General features: G+C 43.4%; 1 protein-coding gene across 1 annotated transcript in view; it reads left to right on the forward strand.

Moving 5' to 3' along the window:
• Positions 1–21,328, forward strand: part of ADAMTS12 (ADAM metallopeptidase with thrombospondin type 1 motif 12) — a 122,969-nt gene that overhangs the window by 59,808 nt on the left and 41,833 nt on the right. The window contains exons 4-9 of the mRNA XM_079994679.1: positions 2,532–2,728; positions 5,528–5,611; positions 6,816–6,940; positions 13,867–14,016; positions 16,011–16,154; positions 18,298–18,442. Coding sequence (XP_079850805.1) covers positions 2,532–2,728; positions 5,528–5,611; positions 6,816–6,940; positions 13,867–14,016; positions 16,011–16,154; positions 18,298–18,442 — 845 coding nt within the window. The remainder of the gene's footprint in view (positions 1–2,531; positions 2,729–5,527; positions 5,612–6,815; positions 6,941–13,866; positions 14,017–16,010; positions 16,155–18,297; positions 18,443–21,328) is intronic.

The raw sequence follows: 21,328 nt of genomic DNA on the forward strand, positions 1-21,328 counted from the left end.
TTCAGACATTTTGTTACTTTAGCTGAATTGCCACGGAACAAGTACAAAGTTCTTTCTCCCCTTCTTCCAACCGAGGGACAAAGGCTGTCTGAGTAAAGTACAGTCATACCTCGGGTTAAGAACTTAATTCGTTCTGGAGGTCTGTTCTTAACCTAAACCTGTTCTTAACCTGAAGCACCACTTTAGCTAATGGGGCCTCCCGCTGCCACCGCACCACCGCCGTGCGATTTCTGTTCTCATCCTGAAGCAAAGTTCTTAACCTGAGGTACTATTTCTGTGTTAGCAGAGTCTGTAACCTGAAGCATCTGTAACCTGAAGCGTCTGTAACCCGAGGTACCACTGTAGTTCTCATTTTTGAATGGAGACAGCCTGTGCTTTTAAAAAGTTGTCAGTAAGCTATAACGTGTCTCCACACATGCAAAACTTTCCCTCTCTGTTGAGAAGCAAGTTCATAAAAAACTAATGCTACTGATTACAGCTCCCTCCATGAAGTACACCATCCTTTGTTTAGAAAAAGAAAAAAGAAGCCCCAGATGCTTTTCTGAAAAGGAGCCTTGGGAGAATTCTAAGGTTTGCAGAAATAGGGGAAAAAAATCTTAGAAAATGCCTGATAAAGGGTAGAAAACCTCTACAACAACACTAGTGTAGCTCAGGCTTGAAGGTGTTCATCTTGCAGCTTCCAGCAGCAGCTGCAGGCTTTCTGTTAGAAATACTTCTGGCTTACTGAAACTGTAGGCCCACTTCTGACACCGTGTTGCATCCCTTGGGTTTGGGAAGGGTACTCCCAAACCTTCCAATGGGTCTGTTATAATACTAAGAAGGAGGCAGGAAAGCTTCAGTAGTAGTATCTATTTGTGAAAAACAGATCGAGAACTCGGCATAGCAGCCAGTGGGCAAGACTAAGGTTCCAACTAGCCCCCACTCAGCTGTAAAGGGAACCACACCCAAAGCAGGGAGGGGAGTTTCAATTGCAGACCAGGCATTAATCTTAAAGAGACAGGCCACACACACTATACCTAGGACTGAGAATGTGGAGTGACCACAAAACACTAGCTATTGGTGTGGGCCAAGGTGGTGGGAAACAGTTATTTGTTTTGGATTATATAGCTCTGGGTTTCCTGTATCAAGTTGAGAGGGTAGACTAGATGACATATTAGACACATGGACACACACCAATTTTGTGATTGTATGAAAAAAGTGTGGCTTAATGTTGCTTTCCAGCAGTAACTTCATGATTATATTGTCTCTGGAATGAAAGATTCAATTTATGTTACTTTGCAAATTATGTGATGTTATGTCTTTTTAAGAATATGCAACACTAATGAGAAAAAAAGGGTACAAAATGAAATATTTGATCGGGCAGAATTGACATTAAAGATCATTAAACCATTACATGGTTACAAGTTGCCATTAGAAATCTTATTATGACTGATCACAGGGACTTTTTGTTCTACAGCTTATACGTGCTAAGTCAAAGCTGTTCCTAATGCAAAATATGATTGCTATCAATTACATCTAAATGTTGTGGATGAAGTTGGTATGTGTGCTTTTAAAAATAAGCCCCTATTGAAACCACAGAGGCTATTTTAAACATGTGATTTCAGAACTGGGGGGGGGGGGGATCTACAGGCCTTTCCAGAGGCTGTAATTTACAGGATAATAACTGGAACAATCACTGTCTAAAGCAGAACAAAATAAAAAAATTCCTTCTAGTAGCACCTTAAAGACCAACTAAGTTAGTTCTTGGTATGAGCTTTCGTGTGCATGCACACTTCTTCAGATACACATGCACACGAAAGCTCATACCAAGAACTAACTTAGTTGGTCTTTAAGGTGTTACTAGAAGGATTTTTTTTATTTTGTTTTTACTATGGCAGACCAACACGGCTACCTATCTCTAACTGTCTAAAGCAGGTATTGCTCCAGCAAGGGCTTCCTATGGGGCACTGTGGGGCAATGCAGTTTCCCAGCTCTCAAGCCACAATTTGAGTAGTTCTTAAATTGAATCTAGAGGCAACCTATGGTTCCTGGTGCATTTTCAGACAGAAAAGACAGAAATCTTGTCCAAGTTTCCAGCAGATGCTGAATAGATAAGACTGCTCTTCAGTTTCACATTTTGGAATGATATTTTGGTGTTTTTCTGCTTTTGGACAGGTTTTGTGCTCAAATATGCATAGTAGGGATGGAGAACCTGTAGCCCTCCAGATGTTGTTGGACTACAACTCCCATCATTCCTGATGATTGGCCAAGCAGGGTGGGATGGATGGGCGCTGGAGTCCAACAATATATGGAGGGCCAAAGAGTCCCTATCCCTGGTTGATGGAAAGATACCCCAGCATTTTGAAAGTCCTTTCTAAAACACAAATGCCAGTTGTCTGCTCTGAAATGCCAGGCATTCCCAGAAAGTACTCCATTTATTTTTTGGAGCTCTTTTTCTCCAAGCGAAGGGCAAACGCGCCCATTTCTTTCTGTAACATAACAGTTTGCCTACATGGGAAAGAAGGTCAATGCATTTTGTCTTCCATTTTCAGAAACGTTGAGCTTTTTCCAACAGCAAGAGCTTCGTAGGGAGAAATGGGAGAGGAACCAGGTGACGGGGAAAGCCATCTCCCGCCGTTCTGTCAGCAAAGAACGATGGGTGGAGACGTTGGTGGTTGCTGACAGCAAGATGATTGAATACCACGGAAGTGAGAATGTGGAATCCTATATCCTCACTATCATAAACATGGTATGTAATGTACAGAATGCGGAAGCGAAAGTGTTAACTGGGTCCACACAGTATGAGCACATAGCCCTGGTCCTTTCTTGCATTTGCTGGCTTCTGGACCCAACTCAAAGGGCTGGCTTTAACAATAAAGCATTATATGGCTTGGGACCATGATATCTCTAAAGCAGAACTCCCCAGCTGTTACGTTCCCAATGTTGTTGGACTCCAGTTCCCATCATCCCCAGCCTTCATAGCTGACAACCAGGGATGGTGGGAGTTGTAGCTGGGGAAGGTAGGCTTTTGGCTATAAGTTCAAAGTCCACCCTTATTGACAATTAACTAGGGACTGGCAGGCTTCCCGGGGCAATGAGCGTTCGACCGAGCGACTCCTCCAGTTGAGTCCTCCAACATGTTTAATGGCCTGAGCCTCTGATAAGACTCCAAGCGCGTTCCCCCATTACGCAGAGTATCCAGCACATGGAAGGACGAGAAATATGAGCTACATGCTAGGAGTTTGATTACTAAGCTATGCAGACAGAAAAAATACATCCTCTCTCTGTGAGAGCAGAGAGCAACTAAAAAACAAAGGAACAGGAAACCAGTAACATCACATCCATCTCCCGTCTTCCATGAGACTTCCAACAGTCTGGAATGCAAAACAGAGTCTTGTGACTTCAAGAGCACTGCACAGTGGCAACACACAGAAACCAACATCGGGGTCCCAATCAGGTTGGGAAAAGCTGAGCTAAAAGAAGGCTTCTTCCCATATGTCCTCAACTTATTGAGGCAGGCTGTCCTTCAAGGGCTCCCTCTAAAGGAAATTTAGAGGATTGCCAGAAGGGAGAGGGGTTTTCTCCCCCTAATGCCTCGCCCCCAAATCTGTGGAATGATCTCCCTTCTTCCTGGCACCATATCTTTTTTGTGGGGAGGGAACTATAGCTCAGCAGTAGAACATATGCTTTCAAAGCATCACAGGATCGTGACAAAGATTATTGAAGCCCAATTTATGGCCTGGTTCAGATATAAGAGTGCCAGACTGATAACTTGTTTTATCTCTGGTTGTGAGCCAGTCGGTGGGCAGGATGTGAAAACCCTGTTAATGTGTCCTGTCACTGGTATTTTCCTTCAATGGACAAATGTCCCACGTGTCTAATGGATTACTTGACCTTGACTATCCCTGTCTCACATGAAGTGAAGATTGCCTGAACTAGCTCTGACAGGAACGCAGCCAAGAGCCCTTAGTAATTAATCCCTTTTCAATGCAATGCATGAATGCTAACAAAATGTCATAACTCATGGTTAGAACTTCCTTGTCATAAAAGAAATGAATAAGGCAGAATCGGCGTTCAACTACACAGGGGCACTTCCAAATATAATTAATGGGGTTCTGATATGTTTCGATTTTGATTGTGTATGAATTGTGTGTTGGAGGCAAAAAGCAGCCTTAAAAAATTAAAAAAATCTTTTAAAATAAAGTCAGCAATTAAAGCAGGGATGAGGACCTGTGACCTTCCAGGTTGAACTACGACACCCATCACCCCAGATCATTGGATGCTGTCTGGGGGCTGATGGGAACTGGAGTCCATTAGAGCATGTTGCTGCTAACACCAAGGTTGCAGGTTCGATCTCTGTATGGGACAGCTGCATATTCCTGCATAGGACAAGATTATCCTCAGGGTCCCTTCCAACGCTACAATAATATGATTCTATACCAGGAGGGCCACAGATTCCACATGCCTGGGTTAAACAATTGAGAACAAGCTGCTACAAGCTCCCCCTTGATTTCTGCCATTGAGACGGATAATGCTAGAATGCTTGTTCATACAGCTACACTGCCCTCTGCAGTAGATTCCAGAATGTATTGTAGTTCTGACTGAATCAAGTGTAAGCGAATATTCCAGATGGCATTGGGGGCAGCGGTGACCCAGGAAAGGTTTGTTCCATCCAGTTTCTGCAAAGGCTAATTCTGGAACAGGGGAACAACCCCTAGCATAGTCTGTCAGATGTTCATCTGATCCAAGTGGTCACTGGGTGGACCTCAGTAATATGCGGCATGGTCAAAAGTGCCTGTCCTAAAAAACACAGTACATTCCACAAGCAGTGTTAGAAACTGGGGTAGAGAAACTAGGAGCCAAATGGCTTCTGGGACCTGGGTTGTGGGCACCAAAACAGAATGTCTAGTCACCACTGAGGGGGCAGCAACACTTTCTATTTATTATTTTGATAAGCATGTATTAATATGCAATTCACATGTGACGCATTGTCAAGATCACATTTTTAGTAGAAATCGTTAATACATGTTTAATTTGGTGTTTACAATAAAAAATATTGGTACCATACTTTGGTTTTCAAAACACTCCACTCTTTATTGTTAAACTCCTTAACTTATTGCCTATCCTTAACATTAACTTCGAGGCTTCAAAGCAAATACATTTCAGGAATCCTTGAGTGTGAGCCAGGTGCAAAAAATGGCACCCAGACTTTTTGATGTCCTCACAGATGGATCATCTTTAGGCGCGAAATGTGCCTGGAGCCCTACTAATTTCGAACCCTGCCCACAAGTATGTATGGAATGAGGCAGTCCCTCAAGCACCTGGTCACAAGTTCTTTGGGACTTGGTTACCACCAGCAAGAAGACCTTAAAGCTGGTCTGCTATCATACTATATATAGGCAAAGACCTATATTTTGTTACTCTGTGCAGTGCCAGACATATCTCTGATGGTGCTATGGAAATAGATCATCATCATCGGGGTGGTGGGGGCGTGGATATTGCTGCAGAAAATGAATTAATCAACTTTATATTTTCTGGCTTTGCCCAGGTGTCTGGCTTGTTCCATGATCCAAGCATTGGCAATGCAATTCATATTGTGCTGGTTCGACTGATTCTTCTAGAGGAAGAGGAGGTAAGACCCGCCCACTTAACAATTATGCATTGCATTGACTTTCTTCTTAAGGAAGAAAGTTTTTGATAGACTTCAGAGAAGGGGAAGGAAGCCAGACAAAAGCAGGCTTTTTCAGTGGCGGCACTGGTGTTCTAGAAGGCCACTGGACATGCAAGCATTATGGGATGCCACCAGTGCTGTGGAAAGTTGTTCTATTGTTCTATCGATGTTCCAACAGCTGGACAAATAGGTCTTTACCATGAGTGTCTACTGTACTGCTGCTCTTGTGTATTGGACTTTTAAAAAATTATCTTTAGTGTATATTGCCTTGAGATGGTTATTTGGAAGATGATTAATAAATCAGTGATCATGATGACAATGGTGATGATAATTTAATTATAAATGTATATATTTTAAATGTTGTGTAATTGTGTTAAGTGTGGTGAACTGCTTCTCTTTCAATGATGATGATGAGGTAATACTACTACTACAACTACTAGTACTGCTACTACTAATAATAAATGTTTTTCACATGACTTTCAAGGTGATTCCCTATTCCGTGATTGAGAACTTGAGGCCCTCCAGATGTTTTTGGACTCTAAATCCCATCAGCCCTAGCCTCATGGCCAATGGTCAGGGATTATTGGAGTTTTAGCTTAAAAATATGTATGTGTTTGTTTTCCTCAGAGCTTGACCCTGGAGAGGAAAGATTTGGATTGATTAGGGAACAATGTTTCCAAATTGGTTCCAAGTTGTTCTCAGCATGTTCGAAGGCATTCTGAAAAATTGTGCTACAAGATTGCGTAGCTGCTAAGAATGTTCCATCTTTCTTAACCCTAGAATTGTGCTTCAATTTTTCTCTGATTTAGGGATAATTGTTGTTTCAAAACAGAAAACAAAGGGGAACATTTTTGTTTGACAACTTATTTAAGCTCTTCTGGTGTGTGGGATTTTTTTAAAAGAGTTGTGAAGGCCTCTTAATCTGCTGTTTTGCTCTTTTTGTATTTTTTGGGGTATTCTTTTTCCATTGTTTTCCAAATGACAACAGTTTTATCCCAACTTTCTGGACTCCGTAAACAGCTATCATAATTACGTCTCTCGCTTCACGCAAAAGCACCATTTGTTACATCTAAATTACCTTACTGAGCTTGATAATTAATGTAGATGCTATTAGGGTTCTAGCAGTATAATTACCGGTATATATTTTTTATTTCCCTCTCTTTAGAAAGGGCTGAAAATAGTTCACCACGCAGACAAGACCTTAGCCAGCTTTTGTAAATGGCAAAAGAGTATCAATCCCAAAACTGATGCCAACCCACTGCACCATGATGTGGCCGTCCTTCTTACCAGGTAAGAGGATACTGTGCCAGAGACACCATGTTTGATTTCGTTTTTTTAAACTATTATTACTTCAGTAAGAGAGGAGACCAAATAAATTTCAGTAACAGGGTAAGATTCTCAGTAAGGCTTAAATGCTCACCATAGAATTATTATTTTTATAGGCTTGGAAGTTAGATGAGTCAAGGGTTAATAAAGGCCAGTCCTATCATTAGGTAGAGTGAGGAATCTGCCTCAGGTGGCAGTTGCTGGGGTGGTGGTGAGATGGTGGAGGACACAACAGTGTGTGCCATGAAGCATCTCCTTCACCACTAAGCTGTTAGCCTGTTGCTTTTAGTTACAGCAGAGGAAACCCAGCCAGATGGGCAGGGTTTAAATAAATTGTGATGATGATGATGATGATGATGTCTACCCAGTTGGCTTCTGCACATGTCATGGGAGGGCACCATCTTGTTCTTCCCCTCGGGCAACAATATCCACCCTCCCTTCCCTACAGGTGGGTGGGGTTTGCGGCACCAAGCGGGGGTTCACCTGGATGGGTGCTTCCCACCTGCTTGGTTGGCCTTTGACTCACCCTCGGCCAGGGAGGACAATGGATGGCCGGCTGGGGATGGGGCTAAGGCCAAAGAAAAGAGACTGACCCTTTTGACCAAGCTTCCCAAGTGGCGGCGTTTGCAGGGCCTGTTAAAGGGCAAAAACTGGGAGTCCCTGGCCCTAGAGCAGTGACATGTAGGTCAAACTCCCAGGCTGAGGTTAGTGGAAGGGCATGCTGTGTAAGTTTGTGCTTTGCAGTCCCCTCTCACTGCACCTCACCTGCCTGCATATCCTCAGCCAGACGGGCTGAGAGGGTTACCTGCCAAGGCCTGTGCCAAGTTTCCCACTTCTGAAGCTCAATAAAGCTGTGGCCAATCTGAACCCATACTCTGGTCTCTTGTCTCATTCTTTGGGCGGAAGGGGTAGGCACCAAAGACAGGGTTTAGCACATGTGCCCACAAAATATATTGGGCTGGCCCAGTGACTTTTGGAGATGAATAGCCCAGGAAGTATCTCTTTTGTTAAGGAAATTACAGGGAAATGGCCCAGAATGACTAGGAAACTGGGCTGGGTACCACTCTTTCCCTACTCATCTCCAGAACTATCTCACCATCCAGAAGCAGGAAGCAGATAGCAGTGGTTTGGATTCTCATTTTACTCCCATAGAGTTCACATCCACAGGAAAGGGATTATCGGCTTCCTCCTTCCCTGTGTAGCCCCCTGCACCTCCTGAAGATGTGTGCCTGGGGTTGGGGGACTTTGGGGAATGGTGTGAAATATGACACGTGGCATCCAGGTGGAGGGAAGAGTTGAGAGAAATCAAAGCACTTTCGTGAATGGAGGAGCACCATAGGATGCAAGCCAGCTTCCCCTTACCTTGCACTCTCCAAATGTTATAACTCCCATAACCTCTGACCACTGGCCATGCTGGCTGAGACTGATGGAAGTGCAGATCATGTCATTTGAAGGGTGCCAAGTTTGGAACAGGTCATCTAAGACAACATATCTAAGGTCCTATTAGTTCTACATGTTACTTCGCTTCGTTCTGTTGTCCTTCCGGCTTTATGCCAGTTAGGAGTTCAGTTTCATTTGGTCTTCTGTTTCAATCCTGCCTGACCTTTGCTTGCTTTCTCTCCAGTGAAAAAGAGACTTGAATGCACATGAGAGTCAGTGTGGAGTAGTGGTTAAAGTGTTGGACTAGGACCTGGGAGGCTAGGATTCGAATCCCCACTTGGCCCCATTGGGGCCAGTCACTGGCTGTCAACCCAAGTTTCCTCACAAGAGTTGTTGTGGGAATTAAAAGACCAGCATCCTGTTGCATGTCAAGGTCCCCAAGCCACCCCAAATAAAACACAATTCACACAGAATTTTTGTTTACGGTTTTTGGCATAATTTTGGCCACAACTTTATTAAAATACTAAAAATGTGAGTGGTTGCTTAGGCATTGCTTGCAACTATCTGACCCCACACGGGGACAGACTGACATTTGCACGCCCGCAAAGTCAGAAAGGGGAAACATTTTGGGGAGAGTGATGGAGCTGGGTACTATGCCCCCACCTCTCCCCAAATGCTCCTAGGGGCTCTTGCGTGGCCCTGGCCCCTTGACAGGGGTATGGACAAAAGCATGGCGAGCCCCTGGATTCCTTTAATGGAATACCCTTGCAGCAGCAGCATTGGAGGGGCAGGCACAGCAAATCCATACCCCTCCACCAACCAATTCACAAAACCAATTCCTAACCACAACCTTACAAGTTGTGACGATTTGCTACACAGTAGGCAAAAACCAAATGGCACCAAGCCAATCAGCTAAATGGACAAAATTCCTACCGGGCCCCTGCCCCAAAAGCAGATGACCCCATGACAGGCCTAGCAAGGTCAAGTGAAAAACCCTAAATATAGGGAGGGTGGGCGGGTGATCCGATGCGCGCAGCGAGAAGAGGAAGCGCAATACTGCGCGCAGGGAATATGTAGAGAAGCTGCTGAATTGCAACTTATTACCAAACTTAATACCATGGAGAGACCTGGTCTGAACAAAGACATTGGATTCTTATCTCATTATACATGACAAAGCCATTTTTCACCTTCTCACCCCTTGCTTTTTCCTGTAAGACCTATTGCAGTCGTTAAGAGTCGTCAACAGGCTCATCACAGCTATCTGCCAATCACCCAATCCCACCACCCTTCTGAGTAATACCCCTCCCCACCTTCTCACTATATAGAAGGGTCTGGTGACTTCTGTTTCAGTGTATCTGAAGAAGTGTGCATGCACACGAAAGCTCATACCAAGAACTAACTTAGTTGGTCTTTAAGGTGCTACTGGAAGGAATTTTTTTATTTTGTTATGCCTAACAAAGGTAGACATACAATGGTACCTCGGGTTAAGAACTTAATTCGTTCCAGAGGTCTGTTCTTAACCTGAAACTGTTCTTAACCTGAAGCACCACTTTAGCTAATGGGGCCTCCTGCTGCTGCAGTGCCACCAGAGCACGATTTCTGTTCTCATCCTGAAGCAAAGTTCTTAACCTGAAGCACTATTTCTGGGTTAGTGGAGTCTGTAACCTGAAGCATATGTAACCTGAAGCATATGTAACCTGAGGTACCACTGTAGTGTCTCTGTTTTCAGTTCATAGAGTCCTTTCTATAGGTCAGTTCCATCTGGTTTGAGACGCTGCTATTATAGGCATTGTGAGGTTGTGGTGGGGGAGGTGGGGGGAAGAGAAAGGGGATAGAGACATTTCCTTCTTTTGCATAGTGCATATGCAGAGATTTTTTTGTGACGGCATCACGTGGATAGGTTCTTTATCTGTTCATTTATTTATTTTCATTGGCGGTGTGAGAGATTGGGGAGCCTAGTTGGTTGCATTTGGTTGGTTGCAGTGAGTTTTGTTTGGAGGGGGTTGGAGTCAAATTAGCCATATTGATTGGGGTGCTGTCAAGGAGGATTATGTTGTTATCTTGTTGATCCATGTTCACTCCTGAAAGGTCCCTCCAGTAAATCTTGCCTCTGCTATGAACTCACCTTTTGCAAGCTGTTCACCCTCAGCCTCACCCTACCACCATCCTTATTTTATTTTATTTTATTTTTTATTTGTACCCCACCCAGGTTATTCCAGACTCAGCCAGATTTCTGTCCTCGAACCTTGACTTTTGAGGTATCCATCCTTATATCCATCTAAGCACACACTTTTAAAGCCACTGACTAGTACAATCACAATGCTGATGCTTTCATTCAACCCCAACATTCCCATTTATTCTAATTAACTGCTCATGTAATAAGCTACTCATAATGCTAATCACGCTAAATCGTACTCAGAAGCATTTTTATGAGCAAAACTAAACAGAACAAAGCACAAACACTTTTGGAAACACACAAAGCCCTTTCCAAACAGAACAAAACACAAAAGCAAATATTTTTGGTCCTTACCGCTATTGTCTGCTTGCTAAAAATCACAAGCCCTTCATTGCTTTCCCAAGAACAGCGCTCGTTAAACGATAATTGCATGCTTGTGAATACTGCCATAATGATCAGAAATCTGTGACCTTGTTTGCTCGGGTTTTAATTTTACTTTTTAGACAGTGCCATGTGCTGCTCACATTTCTCATTTAGAGAATTATGATTCAGCATCTGAACACAATTTACGCTAAAAAGTGGCAGTGCTCAGAATTAAAAGAAAGATCAAACTGGACCACATACTGCACTAGCCGGAGGAACATAAGGAGCTTGAACAAACACAGAAAGAGAAGGAGGAAGTGTGTTTAAATCAGGGATGGGGAACCTGTACCATTCCAGATGTTGTTGGGCATCATCCCCAGTCAGCATAGCCAGTGGTCAGAAATGATGGAAGTTGGAGTCCAGCAACATCTGGAATGATTCAGGTTCCCCACGCAATGTTTCCAAACTTGGGTCTCCAGCAGCTTTTGGACTACAATTTCCATCATCCCTGACCATTGGTCCTGCTAGCTAGGGATGATGGGAGTTGTAGTCCCAAAACTGCTGGAGACCCAAGTTTGGGAAACCCTGGGCGGAATCTAAAAGGTACCCCTGCCCGTACGGGCCAGTCGTGTCCGACTCTAGGGTTGCGCGTTCATCTCGCTCGAGAGGCCAGGAGCCAGTGCTGTCCGGAGACACTTCCGGGTCACGTGGCCAGCGTGACTAAGCGGCATCTGGCGAGCCGGCACCAGCGCCGCACACGGAAACGCCATTTACCTTCCCTCTATAAAGCGGTACCTATTTATCTACTTGCACTTAGGGGTGCTTTCGAACTGCTAGGTGGGCAGGAGCTGGGACCGAACAACGGGAGCTCACCCCGCCGCGGGGATTCGAACCACCGATCTTGCGATCAGCAAGTCCTAGGCACTGAGGTTTTACCCACAGCGCCACCCGCGTCTACACACATGTAAAACCATTCTGAAAATGCTTTTTTTTAAAGCGTTTTTAAAAATACATTGAATTTTCCATAAGGCTCACCATTGACTATCTAGTATCACATTGTATATTGCACTTAAAACAAACTTAAAACATTTTATTTGCAGCTGTATAGCTGAGTCCTTTGTTTAGAGTTTGGTCATTGCATGTTGAATATATGTGGACACCCATGCCGTTTTAGTTTCATTTGTATATTTAATATACTCAGTTATACATTCAGTTATATGTTCTGGGCTCATTTGTGTGCACAAATGGCTTTCTTTATCATTCTTTAGCAAACATGGAAGAAACCAGAAGTCAGCTTCAGGCTTTTGAGTTTAAGGCTTTAGATAAGTGAATGGATAAATAGGAAGTTGCATGATAAATAAAAGAATGACAAAGTTGTCCAACTAGCTTGATATGCTTGATATAGAACCTAAAATCAATTTCAGTGACATAACATGCAAAACCAAAGCATCCTTCTTCACGTCATCAATCAGTGGGGGTGTTGGGCTTTCTCAGATTTCATATATACAACAGGATGGTCTTTTGTAGCACATTATTGGCCTCTGGAAATAGCTTTCAAGAATTGTAAAAAGAAGCAATCATTTTTTCCTGGGTCACAGTCAGACAGGACTGAGGGGGAAATGTCCCTTTGTGTATTCTAAAAAAACTCTTGATCTATGTTGAAGTTTCGTGGGAGGGATTTGATCGCATACTGGCAAATTCAGGTTGCACAGTTAAAGCTGATGTGGCGCTCTTGCACAGCTTAGCACAAACACAAAGTGACAGGAGAACGCATTGAAAAGTGTGGGATAATTGCTTGGTATAACCTCTCTGCAAACAACTCAGAATGAATATTCAAATTGATAGTCAACTTTGTGCAAAAAAATCAGGATGAATGCTCAGAAACAATCTATGTGCTTTTCTAGCCTTGCGGGAAGGAAGGAAAGAGTTGGTGGCAGAGAAGTGTGTGTGTGTGTGTGTGTGTGTGTGTGTGTGTGTGTGTGTGTGTGTGTTTAAGGGACATTGGGAGAGGGGTTTCAGGCTTTGCTCTGTTGCAATTTGTTTAATGGACAAGGGGTTGTTTAATGGACAAGGGGAGTCTGCTGCTCCCCTTAAGATGAGACAATACTTCTGCTTCAGATATGTAATAAGCTTTCTTGTGCAGTCTTTGTCAGTATTTATTGCTTCTCAGGGTCTGAAAACGGTGCAACTTACTTCCGAGCAGGGATGGGGGAAGAATTCAGTTCAGCTTGCATTTCTAAAACATTATGAGAACTGAGCACAACCGTTCTTCAAAGTCTGCACTTCTCCAGATTTTGTATTGCAGTTCTCCTGTCAAGTACCGTGTACAAAATGCTTGTGCTAGGGGGAAGTGTGTGTCAGAATGCATAGGTAAAGGTAAAGGGACCCCTGACCATTAGGTCCAGTCGTGGCCGACTCTGGTTTTGCGGCGCTCATTTTGCTTTATTGGCTGATGGAGCTGGCGTACATGTGGCCAGCATGACTAAGCCGCTTCTGGCGAACCAGAGCAGTGCACGGAAACGCCGTTTACCTTCCTGCCAGAGCGGTACCTATTTATCTGCTTGCACTTTGACGTGCTTTCGAACTGCTAGGTTGGCAGGAGCAGGGACCGAGCAACAGGAGCTCACCCTGTCGTGGGGATTCAAACCGCCAACCTTCTGATCGGCAAGTCCTAGGCTCTGTGGTTTAACCCACAGCACCACCCGTGTCGTAAGAGTGCATATGTTAGTGAAAATAACACAGACAATTGCGTTATAGAAGGGTAGATTGCTTGACAAATGTGTCCATTAAGGGAAAAAATGCACAAAATGTTGATGAGTTTTTATGAGGGCTTTAAAAAATATTCACAAACCGATGTGGAGAACTGAACAGTGGAGAGATGAGGAACACCCATCCCTGCTTCCGAGACTGAGCATACACAGGATCATGCTACAAAGTTCTTTTTATTTCACGTATTTTGCTTTGCTCTCAGGAAGGACATTTGTGCTGGCATGAATCGTCCATGCGAAACCTTAGGCCTGTCCCATCTCTCTGGAATGTGCCAGCCTCATCGCAGCTGCAACATCAATGAAGACTCTGGCCTGCCTTTGGCATTCACAATTGCACATGAACTTGGACACAGGTATGAAAACTCTGGGAGTCTAGAGGACATCAAGTCACAGGATTAACCAGAACCGAAATAGCTTAGGAAGCTCTTACATTCTGAGGACAAAGTATCAGAACTTTGTGATGGTTGTAGCAAGGAGGTCTAAGCTCACTATAATGCGTCAATACGAACAGCAGAAACCTAAAGGCAGGCACTCACATATGTTTCGAGATTTTTATGTTGATAAAATAAACATTGCGGCAGAAAAATGTTTTACTTCTACCTGTGCAATTTGGCCAACACTGCAGCACTTTTTGTGTATCTCTCAAAGTAAAAAAGGCTAGTGACCTGCCTAGCTTTAAATCTTCCAGAAGATGCTTGGATGAGCTTTTCTTTGTGTATCTTGAATCAGTCCAATGTCTGCATGCTCTGTTTGTAATTCAGAAAATAGCTTCTTAGAAACGGAACTGTTAGCATTGTAAGCAATTTGTTGTTTGCACTGTTCTATTCATGCACTTTGAAAAATTCAAGTAAAGATGCAAGCAAGAACAAACAAAAATTAACAGCCAATAATTGCATTCACTTCCAACCTAACTTTGAACTTCTTTCAGCATCAACTGAGTGAATATTTATCTTTGGCACTAAGGCATTTGCTGGTATCTTTCTCTGACTGGGGCTGATAGGAGTTGAAATCCAATAACAACCTCTGGATGGCCACAGGCTTCCCACCTTTGCCATGATGGCAGAGGGATGTCACCACAATGGTTGGCATCCACGTCTGGCCCAATTGCACAAGCAACCCAAACAGGCTTTTGCACAATCTTATTTCAGGGGTGCCAGTAAAGCACTATGCAGTTGAATAGCTTCATCCCAAGATTCCCTGCAACGCTGGGCATGTATGCTGGGCTACATACAGAATCATTCTTGAGTTTCCTGCAGCTGTGCATAACCCAAGAGATGTCTCTTTTGACATCCTCTATGACCAGGGCCAGCCCTACCATTAGGCAAAGCGACCTTAGGTGGTAGATGTTTTGGAGCAGCAGTGACAGCTCCTTAGCCATTCCTTTTAAGCCCCCTGCCAATTCTCATCTCTTAGGGGACAGATGTGTTAGCAGCCAGCAGCAGTTATACTTAGCTGATTGCAGCTTCTGGGAGCTCGTGACCCGGAGCTAGTAACCAGGATTTGTAAAGAGGGAAATTTGCAAGGGCATTTAGTGGGGGAGTTTGAGGGGAAGCCCAGAGGACTTTCTCACAGTGTGCAGGACCAAGAGACATGGAAGGTGAGGGAGCTGCTGCAGTGACTTGCAACACCTCTGTTTTCCTGCTGGAGAACGTGCAGCAGTACACCTGTGGCAAGTGTAGACTGGTTGCCTTGCTGAAAGTGAAAGGTGCGGCAATTTGAGGCCCACCTTAACGCCCTTCGAGCTACAGGACTAAATGTGGAATTTCTCGATGGATCTAAGTGGACTATGCTGGAACAGCGACACAGGTGGGGTGCCCCTACAGAGGAGGAAGATTGTCCATTGCATGAGATGAACCCCTGGAGGAACGTGACACACCATCTTGTCATTTGTCAGTCAGCAAAATTATTTGTCTATGACATTGCCAGGGCTTATTGGAGCCCTCAGATTTTGCAGTGTAGCTAATGGGAGCAGTGGGGGAGGTGAGACAAATGTCCCGGGCTGACCCTATTGGTGCCTTTCACCCCAAATCCTAGACACTTTTATTTTGGCTAGATGTCACCCACAGTTGGTGACTGGAAGGCAGGTCTTAACGAAACCAAATTTCCAGCATGCACAGAAATATGGCATAAAAATGCTGACTTCTTTCACAGCGCTGTTCATCTTTTGGAATATTCTGCTATGAACCTTCGCCCAGGCCAGTCAGATAACAGACTTTACACTACCTGATAACCAGAAGCAATTCCCCAGCATATTTTCTGCAGCACTTGAGGTTATTTGTAGATAAGATATTCTGGTTTTTGAAGTTTCCCTGACAGCATCTTGCACCTGGATTTGTTTCTCTCCCAGTTTTGGTATTCAGCATGATGGAAAGGAAAATGACTGTGAGCCAGTGGGAAGGAGACCATATATCATGTCTCGGCAGTTGCAGTACGACCCCAGTCCTCTCATCTGGTCCAGATGCAGCAAGGAATATGTCACACGCTTCCTAGAGTGAGTCAATATGACAGTTTTGCTACAGGGAAATGGAACGCATTAAACAAAATCCTTATCGCCATTGCCTTTGAGGATATTGCAGTTATTTTTTTTAAAAACTCCATTACATTGGGTGAGTTTGGGCATCATGCTAAACCATAGCTATTTTTAAAACTCCATTACACTGGGTGAGTTTGGGCATCATGCTAGACCATAGTTTAGCATGAGAACAACAAGCTGTGGTAAGCCTTGGGATCAAATAGCATGACAAGCTGTTGTTAATGGAAAGGGGAAGTGAGAAGCTTCCAAACTCCTCCTCATTGCTCTACTGGAGAAGGAAAGGAAAGCACAGCAACCTGAGACTCACTGTACCTTGCTTCCATAGTTTATTGTGACATCTGACAATCACCATAAGCACAACCACTGATTGCAAAGCAAGCACAAGGGTTAACAGGAGCTAGGTTACCTTCTGACTAGGTGCCCCAATTGATTACACTGGTAAATTGATGTAGATTATAGAATCATAGAATTGTAGAGTTGGAAGATACCTCAGGGGTCATCTAGTCCAACCCCCTGCAGTGCAGGACTTGCTGACAGATGAAGATGGATCTTTGGACACCATACTTGTTATTAGCCAAAATGCCCAGAAATAGTGGGAAGAGCATTTTAACCATATACAGTGGTACCTCTGGTTAAGTACTTAATTTGTTCTGGAGGTCTGTTCTTAACCTGAAACTGTTCTTAAACTGATGCACCACTTTAGCTAATGGGGCCTCCAATTCCCGCTGCGCCACCAGAGCACGATTTCTGTTCTCATCCTGAAGCAAAGTTCTTAACCCGAGTTACTATTTCTGGGTTAGCGGAGTCTGTAACCTGAAGCTTATGTAACCTGAAGCGTATGTAACCCGAGGTACCACTGTATACAATTATTCTGGTGAGGGTTCAGTGATCAGGTGTTTACCAGCAATTTTTCCTGATCAAAGATACCAGCCACCACATAGCCCCCAGTTTCAGAGGATGAAGTTAGAAAGTTTATTCAGAGTCTTCCTAATAATAAGGTAAAGATATGACACCCCCAAAATCTGTAACAAACTATTAACTGATGGGCTCCTGTACTTGCAGAGCTCTAAAATAAAGAATAATAATAAATATTTGGAAGTAAATTCTGTTAGAATCCTGGAGTAACATTAATGTTTCTTATTGCTAAACGCATTATTACTGGGGAGCATGTAAGGAAAAAGCAACACAAGGAAGTGCGTTTTATCTTAGTGTATTTCAAAGATGTATAGAAAAGGTTCCAAAGGAAAAACAACATTTGTGACATCCCCATTGCCCTGGAGCAGGGAAGCTGGGGCTTGTGTGCATCTACACTGCCAGGAGCATAAGACTGGCGGTGGCAGTTCCACTAGTGCAACCTCATGGCTCCAGCTTCGCCAGTATCCCACCCTAGCCCCACCCAGATAAGCAGCAGTAACTGCCATGTCAGGCAGGTGTCTCTACTTCCACCCATCTGTTTCTACTATGTAACTGGAGATTATGGTGACTGAACATTCATCTTCTGGGAACTACAGATCTGTGGTCCCTCTGCATGAAGTCTTGAGTGGAGGAGAGATAACTTGATACGGAGATGCTATTTTCAGCAGCCATCTTAGGTTTCTTACAGCATTTTGTTCTTCCCTGGGTGTATGAAGACTGCCAATTGCCTTTTCTCCAAGCTAAAATATGCCCATATTCTTCAGCTTTCTTTTTTTATATGCCATTCATCTCAAACTATTGATTGTCGTCATTTTTCTGAATCATCTTGTTAGAGGTTTAGCTTATCATGTTCTTCCTGGAAATTTAGCGAGCAAAACAGGATACTGTGATCAAGCTGGTGTCTTGAACAGCAATGAATAGGACAGTATTTTCGCCTCCTACACACAGTTGCACATAGTGCTTCTATGAAAATATCCTAATATAGCGAGCACTGGCAGTCTTGTCTGCGGGGAGTCCTCTCAACTCACTTTCCCGTTTTCCCATCCTTCCACCATTGGGGTAAGGGAGAGGTGAAGGAGATGCTGCTTCACCACAGTTGCCACACCACGAGAAGCAGGTGTCAGTATTGTGTGTTTTTTTAAATCCTCCACAAATGCTAATACTTAATCTTACACCTCATATTTAGCCGAGGATGGGGCTTCTGCCTGGATGATGTACCCAAGAAGAAAGATCTAAAGCCCCCTTTCATTGCACCTGGAGTGATTTATGACGTGCACCACCAATGCCAGTTGCAATATGGACCCAATGCAACATTCTGCGATCAAGTGGATGTAAGTTCAGTGTTGCTTCTCTCCCAACACCCCACGTTTTATTTCAAGATGGCAACATTAATCATCTGAACCTAACTGAGAAATGGAGGAGGAAGGAGGTTGTGACAACAACCTGTATTGCAGATATAAATATTGTGCAGCTTGTAGCAATAGGATTTGCAACTGAATACCTTACTTGTGTGATCTAAAGTTAAACACCTTTTGACAGTGTAGCAGCTGCATTCTCAGTTAATTATCAATCCATTAGGCACTCAGAGAGCTTTACAATACTTCAATGGTGTTTCCCAGTTAGCAATACACATACAGGCATATACAGAGTTATTTCCATGTCCATGTACAATTAAACCATTATACTTAACCACCTTCAAGTGGGAGACACAATTCAATTCGCTGGTATACTACAGATAGAAGGATGCTTAAAAAGAAGCTCACCATGCTCTGAATGTACTTTGCGTTCTTTTTTTGGGTTGCATCTCTATTCACCATCTCTACTGTTTGATGGTGCCCACGATGTCACTGGTTCTAGCAGCTTTCTAGGTCTCTTCAATGTAGCAGGGTTGAGCCTGTTGTTGTTGTTGACATGCTGGCAATGAGTGGGGCCAGAGACAAAAGCATTTTTAGCTTTGAAGGATTGCATAGCACTCTCTTTCTCTTAGTCCCACCTCATGTATCTCTCACTCCCTGTCTCTTTCTTTTTCCTGCTCATCTCTCTTTCTTTCTTTCTCTCTCTCTCTCCCGCACACACAATAGAAGAGGAAGTGATTCCCAAACAAGGTGGTCTGGAGGGCAAGTGCAGGACCTAAGCATCCAGAGGGCCACATGAAATTAGGACAGGTGCCACAGGTTCCTCACCACTGTTTTCATGGAATGGAAAGAGGACCATTTCCTCTGTTTATTTTTATTACATTTATATCCCACCTTCCCTTCATGCTGGAATTGAGCACTGACACATCCAGGGGTTTGTAGGTGGTCTTCCACAGGCACTTGACCAAACCTCATCCTGCTCTGCTTCATTAGAGTTGTGCCATGTGTCTTCAGGCAACGCCCTAGCACTTTATATTTTCTATTTCACCATGTAGGGGGGTGTATTTGTCTCCCATTGATTGTGAGAGCTCTTGCTCTTAAAATGCCAGACTCTTAGACAGTGACAGGGCATTTAATAGAAGTCTTTTTTTAAAAAAATAATATTTATTAAGATTTTGGAAATTACAAAAAGAAAAAAGAAATGTTAAACATAGAAAAACAGAGACAAAAACAAAAACACTACATAAAACATTAAATTAACCAAACAAAACAAAAACAATTAAAAACACTTTCAATATTTTCGATCTTAACTTTCATACACTTGTTTCATTGACTACCTCAACGCCTCCCTTTTTGTATTCCACTTCAATTAACTATTTCAGCAAGTCCTTTCCATCTTCATCTATTTTCTGTCTTATAATTAATTTTAACATATTGTAACCTAGTTTTTTCCCCTTTTAATGCACTAACAATCTATCTATACCTAGTTCCTTCTAACATTTCTGCCAAAGCCATATAACTTTATTCCACCTTTTTTCTAAAGCTCCTTAATTTTACAGTATTTCTGTAAATAATCTTTAATTTTTTTCCAATCTTCCTCCACCGACTCTTCTCCCTGGTCTCGGATTCTGCCAGTCATTTCCGCCAGTTCCATATAGTCCATCATAACAGAAGTCTTACTTTCTCTTGCACAGTAGACCAAAGGGAATCCCATCCAGGCAAAACTAGTCCTAAGTTTGGTCTCTGTAGCTCAATCGTGGGACTAGATTTGTACTGTGTACGCATTTGATATAGACTCACAGCAACATACAATCTGTCAGATGGCTATAACTGGCAGTGAAGTCAGATCAGCAAAATTCTGGAGGAAATCATCAAACAGGCTTTCTCCATGGTTACTAAACCCACGAGGCACAGCAGGCACAATCCTAGAAAGATATGTGCTCGGCTGAGAGGGAAGGGGAGGAGTAATTCTACAGCCAATGATGCTTCTGTTGCAGATATGAAAATACTTAACTGGGGGGTGTTGTAAAACTGACGCATGGTTTTCTCATCCTGTCATGCATGTGCCTGCAGTGGAAACATAAAAGACGCCTTTAGTTATATGTGCAATTCCTCCCACCCCATTCCCCATGCCCACATAGTTTACAAAGATTGCTGCCAGCATGAGGTTTTTTATATTTGTACAATCTTGAGTCAGATAAAGTGCAGTGGGGCAGATGGGCTTTCAATCAATGCCCACATGTATGACATCATTTGAGTGACACACGATTTACCAGTCTCTTCAAGGCTTGATAAACTGTTGGGTTATATACATAGCAGACCAGTGGGGTCAACTCTATACCAAAGCTGAGTCCCAATTGTGGTGAAATTGTTTGGCTTCTCCTAACTGTGAAAAATATATTCTTCAAATTGTCCAGTGACTTTGTCATTGTTAGAGGCGCACATTAATTCTGTAACAAATGAAGAATTGAACCAAATTATCCCGTTTTCCCTGTGGAAGTGCAGCTGACTTCAATCTTTTTCTTTCTCCAGATGCCCTGAATGGTGTGTTGACCCAGGGCATTTGGGGGGGGGGCAAGGTTTCTTGTAGCAGCTGCCATCCCTGCTCTCCAAGAACGTTCCAGAGTGGGAGAACTTCTGGGTATCTGGGAAAGAAAATGGCGACCACCAGGAAAATGAAATGGAGGGGAGGTGGGAAACTCATGAGCACTGGGGCCAAATTGAATGCAACGAATGGACAGCAAAGGAACATGAATGTCCCATAACGAAAACCGAAATGAAATGGATCATTATTTATTATACTAGTTTATACACTGCTTACCTGTAACTTGTTTTTAAAGAAGTCAGAGCAGTGTACAACAT

The sequence above is a fragment of the Podarcis cretensis genome (genome assembly GCF_951804945.1).
Source record: "Podarcis cretensis genome assembly, chromosome: 11".
NCBI lineage: Eukaryota > Metazoa > Chordata > Lepidosauria > Squamata > Lacertidae > Podarcis > Podarcis cretensis.